General features: G+C 34.7%; 1 protein-coding gene and 1 long non-coding RNA gene across 2 annotated transcripts in view; one reads left to right on the top strand and one right to left on the bottom strand.

The window, feature by feature from the left end:
- Positions 1 to 12,422, top strand: part of LOC137490042 (uncharacterized) — an 846,477-nt gene that overhangs the window by 70,414 nt on the left and 763,641 nt on the right. The gene's annotated exons all lie outside the window — the stretch shown is intronic.
- On the bottom strand, positions 2,159 to 11,341 carry jpt2 (Jupiter microtubule associated homolog 2). The gene is given in 5 exon segments (NM_199575.2): positions 2,159 to 3,786; positions 3,890 to 3,932; positions 5,802 to 5,947; positions 8,889 to 9,040; positions 11,162 to 11,341. Coding segments are annotated over 5 exon segments (657 nt in total). The 5' UTR covers positions 11,218 to 11,341; the 3' UTR covers positions 2,159 to 3,526.

Genomic DNA, 12,422 nt, shown 5'->3' with positions numbered 1-12,422 from the left:
AAGGCCAATAACCTAGATTTAACACATTACTCTCTAATTCCCCATTATTGATGTACTTACAAGGTATTTGCCCACCGACAACTATAGTATACACTAAACTGTAGATCTCTTGAAAGATTTTTGTTTGGATGAATTTAGAGACCTTCATGATTATGTTGATATTTTTGTAAACAAAAATATTTTAACACGAAAATTGCCTTTAATTGGGAGGGTTTGCCTCCATTTTGCATCCTGGAATAAGAGGTAGGAAGTTGAAAGCCTTGTGTGACAGGAAGTGAAACAATTCCTTTTTTTCTTTCTTAAAATCTTTTTTTATTTTTTTTTTGGCTTGCGTGTCATTGAGAAATTAAACATGGATAATAAGTAGAAAATGACATAAAAGGAAAATGGAAACCATGAACTTCAGGAACTATAGTTGCTGGTGGGCTTAATAGAAAACTGTGAAATATTATTCTAATATATAGATAAAATAAAAATAATTTAGACAAGATTGTCTAGTCCCAAAAAATATCCTCAAAATACAAAATAAAGTGCATTAATGTGATTAAAATGTTTATTTTCGCCTTTTCCGACCAGAGGGTTTAAAAATAATGAGTTTTAAATAGATGTTTGAAAGCCTGACGAAACCATTACCAAAATCAGCCAATATCTGACTGAGGCAATTACCTGCAGCAAGTTTTTCCAAATACTTTTATCAAACATATATAGAAGATGAAATGTATTAATTAGGCATGCGCCCATCGATCGGCCAGAGATCAGTATCAGCCGATAATCGCATCCAATGACTTGATTGGTACTCGCCAAACTGGCTGATTTCAACAACTGAACACAAGTGATTGTTTGCAAGCAGAGGAAGAGGCATGTGCACACTGTATATTATACATTAGCAGTGCTACAACATGTGAGGAGCAATCACTGTGCTGGTGTCACAGCAGCTAAAATATATACAGATATGGTGCAAACTGTTTATATGGTTTATTGGCATGACTCATGCGAGTGATGGTCTCTTTGTTGCAATCATTTATATCCAGGGTTTTGAGCTGTTGTGACATGAATATTTAATAATAAAACTTTTGTAATATACTCACTGCAATAAACAGTAGTTTATAGGGCCTTCCTATTTTCTTTTAGTAAATAAGCAGTATATTTGGAGGTGTGCACTTTAATTTATGCATCAAATAACCACTCCTAACGTTTTCCTTCAGTGAGACATGTTAAATTCTCCTTCCATCATTTGCAAATCTTTCAAAATTGCATTGTCAATCCTTTTTCTTAATTTTTTTCCCCCTTCTGATCATGACATTTCCTAACTAAATGGTTTAAGAGACATGTTTAATGGATTATACGCAACATCCTTTATTTAATCTCTTAGGAAGGCCCAGATCTTATCATACCTAAAGGGACAATGTTCTTTATGCATTATAAAGCTTGAAGCATTAGAAATGGTACTCAGTTATCGACCGATTATCAAGACAAGGAATTGTTACTCGATATCGGCTGCAAAAATCCTGATAGGAGAATAAATAGTATCAATTATTTTTGCATCCAATAGTGATGTTCATTAATCAGCATTACATTAACCCATTTAGCTGTTGGGCCCTCAAGATTAACACGACTACTTAAAATGGATAGCTCACCATACAATGAAAAATTACTCACCATCAGGTGATTTGTGGGTTTGTGTTTTATGTTGAACCAAGATGATTTTATGGAGAAAACTTGAAACCTGTGAGCACTGAGTTTCATAGTTAAAAATTGTCTACAAAAAAATCTACAAAAAAAATAAATAAATAAAATCTTCCTTTGTATTCAACGGTAAAATACTCATACAGGTTTGAACCCCTGAAGGGTGAATAAATGACTACAGAACTTCTCATTTTTGGAATGAACTATCCCAAGGGTTTCCAAGCTGGGTTCTGGAGGACCGGTGTCCTGCACAGTTTAGCTCCAACTTGCTTCAACACACCTGCCTGGAGCTTTCTAGTATACCTAGAAAGAGCTTGATTAGCTGGTCAGGTGTGCTTAATTGGGGTTGGAAGTAAAATATGCAGGACACCGGCCCTCAGGGACCAAGTTTGGGCAGCCCTGAACTATCCCTTGAACTTACTCAACACCAACTGGATTAAGTAAGCTAAAATTCAGCAAGAACACGAGCGACTGATTTTAAATGAAGATTTCTGTTAGTTTTATTTGGAGCAACATGGTAAAACATCCTTTCACTGTCAAGGAAAACAAATAAGCAGTACAAAACAGCATACAAAACAATACAGAGTTGTACTGTATGAAACGGGCCTGTGACATCACCGCAGCCAGTCACACTGCCGGGCAATCAACCAACTGAAGTATTTTGGGCAGGGATGGCACAAGCAATGTGGGAATTGCCCAAACACGCTCACAGATGCCACATATTTGACCTTCCAATCTGCAAGCTGACTAAGACGAGGAAGGGCCAAATTCATCAGACAGCGTTACGGCGCAGCAACTCTTTTCAAGTACAGAATCAGGCATATATCAGACGATTCCCAGAGTTTAAAGGTCTGTGGTTTACATTCAAATACATGTATGGACATGTTGAGTTTGAGGATATGTTAGTGATGACTGATTGTACACATTATGCCATCCATTGTCGTACACGTGTGCTTTGGCGATTATCAATTAGAATAGCTGAGCGTTTGATTTGGCATCTTTAACATTTGGTTTTGTGCCTTACAAGATAAAAATGAAACCGTAGAAGGGAAAAAAGTGAAATGAAGTCACCTTATTGCACAAAAGTAAATGCATCATTGCCATTAGAACACATTCAGTTTCAAAGGAAGATCCAAACATGCTGATGCTGAAGAGTCTGCGCTGGCGTCCATCAGTAAATCCAGTTTAACACTGCATAGACTGTGCTCGAGTTTATGAGGCAAACCGGCATTTAATACGTTAGCAGATTGAGAAACAATCATATGGAGAGACAGTCAGTCAATGCGAACCGTTTGAAAGGAAAACAACTATTCAGTTGCTGGAGTGACAGTATAACAGTGATTCAAATTAGATGAAAAGGAGATAGACAAGGTGAGGAATGAATCAAGAGCAAGTGCAAAAGCCAAAAGAAAAAAAAAAAAAGGAATGAAAAGTGACAGACCTCAGGGAAGGACGATCAAGTAAATGAGAAAGGAGAGATTTTAGGACAGGTAAAAATGTACATGAAAGATGAGATGTAGAAAGCAGTAGAGCTGTGGGGAAAATTGATGTTCAATAAGAATGGCTATTCACTCTTGAAGCTATTCTGAGGTTAATTTTTAACAGCAGATGGTGCTCGAGGCTAGTTTTTACCATACACTCAACTGCTCATGAAGAGAAGGCTAACACAGCTCACTATGAACACCTTTCCTAACTTTTTTTAATGATTATTTTAGGTTTTTGACATAATTTAAAGCGATTAAATGCATGCAGCGCCATCTGCTGTTAAAAAAAAAAAAAGCTCAGCATTGAATCAAGAGAGAATAGATTGTGCCACAGCTCTGGAAAGCAGCACCTCTGCCTAATAGAAAACCACGCTGGACTTTCCACCTGGTGGGTTGAGCACTTTGTTGTGGGAGCGAGGGACCGGTGCGAGGCGAGGCTCATGGTCTTTTTCTGATGGTTGCCTTGTGGCTGGTTCAGCTTTCTGATTGGCTGGGGGTGGTGCAGGTGCAGGGGCAGCGGCAGCAGCTGCCGGCTCTTTTTCAGGTGTGGGTTGAGGAGCCACTGGCTGCACCTTCACTTCTTCAACAACCACAGGCTCTGGCTTGGCCACCGGGGCTGTAAGAGGGCGAAATAGTGTGGGAAAGGGAACTGAGAAGATCAAACGGGTGTGCTAGCACATGACTAATATTTTATAAAGCAGTCACAGGGTTGTTTTTACCTGGTGGTTCTGGAGTAGCAGGTACACCCACACTTAAGTTGTCCTACAGAGAATGGAAAAAACATATTAGGATTAAAAGAAATGGGTGGAAATTATGGCTTTCATCGTTTTGTTGAAAGCAAAATTAAAATGATGAATGCGTGTGTCATTACAGAGACAGTGTAGCTTTTTCAAATATCAGGGTTTCTGCAGGTCTCATCAAGTCACATTTAAGACCTTTTTAAAACCATTATGAATGCAATTTTAGACTTACATAAGGCTAAAACACAAAAGGATTTATTTCTGATGGCCTGGTTGGACCAATGGAAAATATTTTTACTTGCCTCATCAATAAAAAACAAATAAATAAATAAAAAATAAATTATGAAAAATAATAATAACATTAATAATATAGTTATTACTCAGCCACATACTTTTAATGTGTATACATGCATTCTTTTCAACAACATTTCTTTAAAAAAAAAATACAAGGTATAAGACTAATAAACTGAACTGGACATACTGTTGAGCATATGTTTAGTGTCCTCAGCAGGTATAGCTATAAATACATAGAGAACTTTGAATCAAATGCTATTGTAAAGAAGATAAACTATATTGGTAAACAAAGTAAAAAATTCAACTTTTGGTAAAAGTTCTATCACTGAGGCATTGGCATGATTAGATTAGATAGACATATGAAAATTAAGACCCGTTTTAAATTATTTAAGACCTACAACACAATTTTTCAGTGAATTAAAGACTTTAAGGCCTAAGATTTTGTTTTTCAAAATGTAAGACATTTTCAGACCCTGCAGACACCCTGAATATATTTTTGAATGAAAAGTTTTGTGTGGCCCTGGGCAGCATTTATTATAAAAAGTCATTTCACCCATTATATTCTGGAAAATTACTATAAAAGTATAGCTTTATTTAAATGCATTTTAAAATCTTTAAATTCATTTTCAGTATCTATTACATATTTATTGTCATTGTATTCTCTCTTTACATTAGGGCTGCACCATATTGAAAAACTGACATTGCAATGTTTTATTTTTCTGCGATATAAAATGCAATATAAATACAAGTACACAAGATGATGTGATTTGGAAAAAAATCAATTTTATATTGATTGGGATAATTTTGTTGGGGGGTGCATCTGCATAAAACTTATGCAGAAAATATTTTTTAATTTAAATTAAAGCACAGATAAAAACAATACAGAACTTAAAGCTTTTTTTTAGAGTATTCAGTACATAAATTCAATAAATCAAACACTGTTTGTCCTCATTGTATAAATAATAAAACAATAAATCTTTGTTAAAGTGTCAAGCTTTATAGGTAACACGTATTTTGATGGTCCATTTGAGTATCAGTAGACTGTCTGCTTAATATCTGCTGATACTTCTCCTTTAACAGAAATTTAACTGACTAAAACAAACTTTGCAAGTACATGTCAACTTACAGTAACCCTAATCGTCTACTTGTATCTAATGAGAATTAGTTGGAATTTAGATGCAATGTAACTTGAATTCAACAAACTGACCATCAAAATAAAGTGTGACCGCTTTGTAACTTATTGTGCCTGAACAGTTTAACTTGGCTTAATCAGTCACGGGCTTTAAAAACAAACCCAAATAAAAATCTCACACTAAGTTAAACTTTGCCTTTTACTCTACAAGTCACATCTCATGAACTTTTTCTTAGTTTATATATAACCCCATCTTCACTTTGCAGATCCAGCGATGTGACTTACAGATTCACACACACATTTTGATATCGATGCTGAAACTGTATATTGTGCAGCCCTAATTTATATCATTAAATTTTAAAAACAGCAGTTAAATATTTTTCACACATGTATTTGTAACAATGTTGAAGCATGAATAACATTCATGAATGAAAACAGGTAAGGTATTGGCTAATAGTTATGCACCTTTGGTTTGTTGGGGTGACTTTTCAGAGAAGGTGGTGTTGACTCTGCACCTCCAAAGATGTTACTGGATGCTGCAGCAGAGAACACAGGCTTGCTCTGAGGCAAAGCAGCCTCTGGCTTCTCGAATATTCCACTGCTCTTTCCACCTAAGACAATAAGGGACACAAAATACACCAATGCAAGTTATACAAGGAAATCCATACATCTTCAGTTCTTAGAAGAGGTTGACACTTGATACGAGGTATTGATGTTTTGTTTACAAAACAGCCCACGGCTCTACAACCGTTTGCCTAAATTCAGTCACTGCTTCTATTGTCTTCATTTGTATGTTGTTTTGGATAAAACATTAAAAAGATGTACAATTTAGCAAGTCAAAATACAAACGGTTCTTTCCACCAGCTTAAATTTGCCGATTCTACTTGCAATAAAATTCAAGAGAGATCTTTTTAATGGCAAACAATCATGTACAAGTATATTGTCCAGGGTTTCCACAGGTTTAACAAAGTCAAATTTAAGAGTTTAAGACACTTTTAAGACCATTATGAAATGAAATTTTAGACTTACACAGGACTAAACACTAATAATTATTTCTTATGGCCCAAGTTTAACATTGTTAAAATTATCGTTTAGGCAATTACATAAACAAATCAAAAGTTTTATGCCTATTTATAAATATTATGTCTACTCCCCCTTCTGGAAATAGTTTTTATATTAACAGAAGATGATGTAAAGGGAGATATATAGCTACAGATATATTTTTATTTAGCTCTGTTATTATCATGAGGAACTGTGTAATTGTTTTTAGTTTTCTTTCCCTAATTTAATTAAAATGGATTTTTATTGATTGGATGGATGTCGGCCCGATTAGGTAGCTTTACTTGGACAGAGGAAAATTAAGACTCGTTTAAAATTATTTAAGACCGACAACAACACAATATTTTAGTGAATTTAAGACTTTAAGGTCTAAAATTTTGTTTTTGAAATTTAAGACATTAAAACTTAAAAGCCCCAGTCAGATCACACTATTTTTATTGTCAGTTACGAAAGTCACTGTCAGATTGTGCGATTTTTTTCTTCTTGATAAAATCTCGACTAGTCTTGGGTAACAAATGTGCCTTTTGGAATCGAATTTCCTCAAACGAGTTAAATCCCTTTAAAACAAGTCCGCTATTTGCACCAAAACACGAATTGTTGTGAGATTTTGTTGGTTTTTTAAATAAAATAATAATGTAGCATAAATAAATTTAAAATGAAATATTCAGTTTTTTTATTAACGACAAATTTGAAGGAGGAAAAGCTTTTAAAATGTATTCGCAGCACTAAACATGTACCCAGATTATCTCGGAAGAACAACCTCTGTTGGAAGGATGAGAGAACTCAGAAACTGGTTGTGAGAATGGAGATGTATGCATATGTGCCAGCCTGTATGATGAAATTGCTTAAAACACCTTCATATTTTAGAAAAGGTAGATAAAGTTTGCATAACCAATGATTGATCTTATCCACCCACGACCCACCAATAAGTAAATATGCAGCCTATTTTTTGATTAACGATGCATTAACGGCAGCACCCACGCATATAACTGAGAAATTATGTGCTTCTATTGCACAGTCTCACCCACGTGACGGAAGTCGTCGTGAAGAACAAAAAATAAATTAAATAAATTAAACATGCTAGACGTTCTGCAATGTGTCATAGGCACGGTATCAGTTGTCGTGAACTATGCCACATAAGAACACAAGAAGAAACGTTTGAATCTTGTGTCACGATGCCTATTTGTTGTTTACGAATATCTAGGACACCTTACATCAAGGAAATCTGTTGAAATAGTGACAAAATCCAGTGATCATCTGACCGGGGCTTAAGACTCCGCGGACAAGGTGCTGTCAATTAAATTATTATCCTATAACAATATTTGTTTTACACGTTGTATTTCTAAAATAGTTTTTGTAAATGGTTTACAATTTTAGTAAAATAAAATGCATAGTTTTTGTTAGTTTATTTAGCACTTGTATTTTATTTTATTCTTATAAACATTTTTAATTAAAAAAATAAAAAGTTCAATAAAAGAATGCTGCCTTGTCAACCCACTTAATTTTCAACTAACTTTGTGGCTAATTAATAAAATCTTTTTGGTAATTTTTACACCAGTAATAATGATGTGACAGCAATGAAGTGAGTTCCTCAGCTGAATTAAAAAAAGAGAGAGAGAGAGAGAGAGAGAGAGAGAGAGAGAGAGAGAGAAAAAAAAAGACAGATTTAACACCTGCTCCCTCAGGGCAAAGCTTGACAACGCCATCGAAAATTCTTCTAACAGAAGAGGAACACTTCTAAGCTTTAGAATTTACATAAAGTCTTAAAATTGGATGGTGTTTAGGAGCACTTTAGATCAGATGCCCAAACTAGGGCCCGCGGGCCCATAGTAACCTCCGATTTGGCCTGGATGCCATCTAGGTGAGGGAGAAATGTACTAAATGAAAGGAGTAAATTAATCCAGTTTATTTTAAATGTACATACTGTCACCCAAGAGCAAATCAAGTCGCAGGCAGATTCTGTTTGACTAGTATATTCAACATTGATCTCCACTGTGTTACAAACGTAATTGTTTGTTTTTATTGCAATAAGTTCTAATTTAAAAAAATATTTACTGCTTAAAGATAATATTTCAAAATAAATGAAAAGCATTACTTTAAATTGTATTATGAAATAAATTAGGAAACTACCCATGGCAACTTTAATGTAATATAGTTTGGTATATTTAGCTTTGGCCCATGGCTGTCAATGCTATTTGGTTTTTGGCCCTTTATACGAAAAAGTTTGGGCACCCCTACTTTGGATCAATACTTGAAGCTATAGCAAACAGCTAGCGACTTAGGACTAAGACCTTTAACCTTATATAGATGTGTATTTGATGAGTTCAGCTCGACTTCAAGGTAACAAACTGGTCAATTTGTCAGACTCGACTAAAGACTCTGATGTTGCTTGTGGTGACGAGATAACAAATGCAAAGTGCCCCGTTTGCATAGTGGAAGGGCGGAAACGCATACAAATGACAGTGTGGTGATGATTTTCTGTTAAAAGCTCACCTGGCGGATTGGAGCGTTTGGGAGACTCCTGCTGCTTTTCTGGAGGTGCGAAAATAGAGGAAGACATCTTGTTTGGCCGTCTGGAAGCAGAGGAGTCTTCTTCATAGCCACCGAAGATATTGCTGGACCCTCCACCTGGAGGTCTCAGTACCCTGCAAACAGATACACAGATGAACCTGCATTTATTTTTAAGACCTGTGACTACTTTAAGAGTTTTAAGCATTTTAGTAGCGCATAAAGAAGTTTTATAAAGATTATTTTTATTGCCATTACTTATAGGATGAAGACTATGCTGTGTTATTTTACATTTGACAATTCAATTTTTGTAACCGAATACTGATAGATTCTCTTAAACCAAAAAGCACAGTTTATTTCACTTTAATATTTGCACCATTGTTTATTTATGACCGTAGCTTGTTTCTCTCCCATACAACATCCTAGTAATCAATCTAAAGTACACACGGGGACGCTTTTCATTTGCATTTATCGTTAGCATTTTGAGACGTTTTTCCGGATTCAAACCCCAAGAGATTTTCACTGCCGTCGAGCAGAAGAGTATGCAAAATCACTCCTTGATATAAGATGGCCAACTTTAAGCTTCTGACACTCGCTTGTAGCACAGAAGAAGAAAGTTGACGCGCTTGTTAAAGTTACTGACGATTTGAACAATCATGGATGGCTCAAATAGCAGCTCCACCTCTAGCGATGAAGAAATAATTATTGTTCACAGTGCAATAAGCAGCTCCACGTTCATATCGCTTCTAGGCATCTTCTTCAATGTGCGCTCGCATAGACAGTTTTGCGCTTGAGCGACTCCAAATGCTGTTTCCTGTAACTTCAGTGCCAAAGTGCCAATCTGATTGGTGGAGAAGGTTTTGACACGGCACATCAAAACAAAAAAATGAGCATGGGGGGTTTCTTTAAAAATTATGCTTTTACACCTGGCGCTTTGCAGGTTGGTGTGCACGATCACATTAACGCCCTTTAATTAGTCATGAGATTAAACGTCGATGGGAAACGCAAGCAAAAAGCATCCCGGTGTGAACGCACCTTAAAATAATGACTTTGCAAACAGAGCTATTAAAGTCATGTGGTGAAATTGTATTCATATCGCAACATACAGTGCTCAGCATATTTAAGTACACCCGACTCAAATCTAACTTTTACATTTATCTTTTAAATAGGATGCTATACAATATTATATTTGTGCATATACATTAGATTAGTCAGTACTGAAGCCAAATCTGGAGCTTATCTAACAAAATAGCTTACGATAAAGGTCCAAAAACTAAAACGTCTAAATTTAGACATAACAGAAAAACATACAATACAAAATTTAAAAATAAGGGAAAATCAAGAAGCAAAAATTTTTTTTGTTGGTGAAATTTTGTAGATTGTAATTGTTTCTTCAATATTTTGCTTTAATTGTATTATCTTTTTATTTGTATGTTTGGTGATTGAAATTATTTTTAATAAATATATCCGTTTAAGAAATCTGTTATGGTTAAATGCACCAAAATACATTGTCTATTTTCATCGTGCAGTCCTAATTAATTATTAATATCTTAATTGTGTAAGTACTCATGAAACTGCACAAGTGCGCCACTAAAGATTGTGAGGCGGAATGCCGCAACTGCAGTTGCAAGTTTAGGCGGTCAGGCTTTCATGGGCCCTCTCAAGTTTTATCCAATGTCTAAATCCACGTTTTAAACAACAGTTTATATTTTTCTATACGAAAATTAAAACAATAAAATACAAGAAAATATGCGAAAAGTGTTTAATTTCATAACAAGAACGCTTTAAAAAGGAAATGTGTCCATTTCGAAGTCTACATTAAGCATATATACGTTTAATATTTTACGTTTTAAAACATGGTCACCATTTTTTATTAAAACACGCATTTATTTAAAAGTATAATACATCTATGTGGCTGCTAAACTTTGAGCATCGACAAATATGCCGCTAACGGCTAAACAAATGAACATTGACTAACGCTTCATTAAAGCAAAGGAAGACTGTTTGTATTGTCATATTTCACCGCCAACACACTACTGCTCTTTACCTATTGAGTAATATTAGGTAATAGGACCTCGTAACGTGCATAACAGTTTCGTCGCTTGGCTAATATGAGTTAGCATGAAGCGCTTGTCCATGCTAAAGTTCCTCTTTCAAGATTCACGACCGCTGATTCACATGAACACATGTAAGTGTCAACAACAAACCACTACAAACAAAGATTAGCTGCAGGTAAACTCGCAGCACTGCGCCCATACCTTGAACTTGATTTGCCACTAGCCTCAAGTCCCTGAAACATGTTTGTGGAAGTCATGATTGCTTGTCTCGGTCTGCCGCGACGCGACGCAACAACTTCAACAACAGCAGAAAGTGCCCTGCCACAACCGCTGACTGCAAATCTACACTAAAAAAAGAAAAAGCCTCGTCCGACCACGCCCAGAAAGGCTTGGACAGAGTTCACCTATGACATATGCGCATTCAGGACAGAGCTGCACATATGATTAGGCGACTGGCTGTCTCACAAATCAATCTGGCCGAAGTGGAATTCTATTGGCTGTAAGACTATAAATGGTCTGGGCTCGGATGCTGATTGGTCAGCTGAATTGACGTCTCGTTTTCCTGTTTGTTGAAGCGTAATTATAAATTAATGGAGAGAATATATGTTTTTTCATAATATAATATAACGCAAAATACAATAAAATATATAAAATAAAATAATATATCATATGATATTATTTCATATTTAATATTTTATATAATTTTATTTAATATTATAATATTTTTAGCATATTATAATATAATTATATAATATAAAATACACAATAAAATTATATAAAATAATATAATATAGAATAAAATAATGTATAATAATATAATATAATATAATACAAAATAATATAATATAATATAATATAATATAATATAATATATAATATAATATAATATAATATAATATAATATAATATAATATAATATAATATAATATAATATAATATAATATAATATAATATAGGGCGAAGCAGTGGCGCAGAAGGTAGTGCTGTCACCTCACAGCAAGAAGGTCGCTGGGTCGCTGGTTTAAGCCTCGGCTCAGTTGTCGTTTCTGTGGTTTCCCCCACAGTTCAAAGACATGTGATACAGGTGAATGGAGTGAGCTAAATTGCCCGTAGTGTATGAGTGTGTGTGTGTGAATGTTTCCCAGAGATGGGTTGTGGCTGGAATGACATCCGCTGCGTAAAAAACTTGCTGGATAAGTTGGCGGTTCATTCCGCTGTGGTGACCCCGCATTAATAAAGGGACTAAGCTGACAAGAAAATGAATGAATGAATAAAATATTATTTTATATAATATAAATAAAATAATATAAAATAATATAATATAAATATAATTTAATATAAAATAACATAATATAATACAATATAACACAATATAAAATAACATAATATAACACAATAGGACAATACAATAATATAATACAATAGAATATACTTTATATATATATATATATATATATATATA

This window comes from Danio rerio, chromosome 3, assembly GCF_049306965.1.
Source record: "Danio rerio strain Tuebingen ecotype United States chromosome 3, GRCz12tu, whole genome shotgun sequence".
NCBI classification, from domain to species: Eukaryota; Metazoa; Chordata; class Actinopteri; order Cypriniformes; family Danionidae; genus Danio; species Danio rerio.
This window is presented reverse-complemented; position numbering and strand designations above follow the sequence as displayed.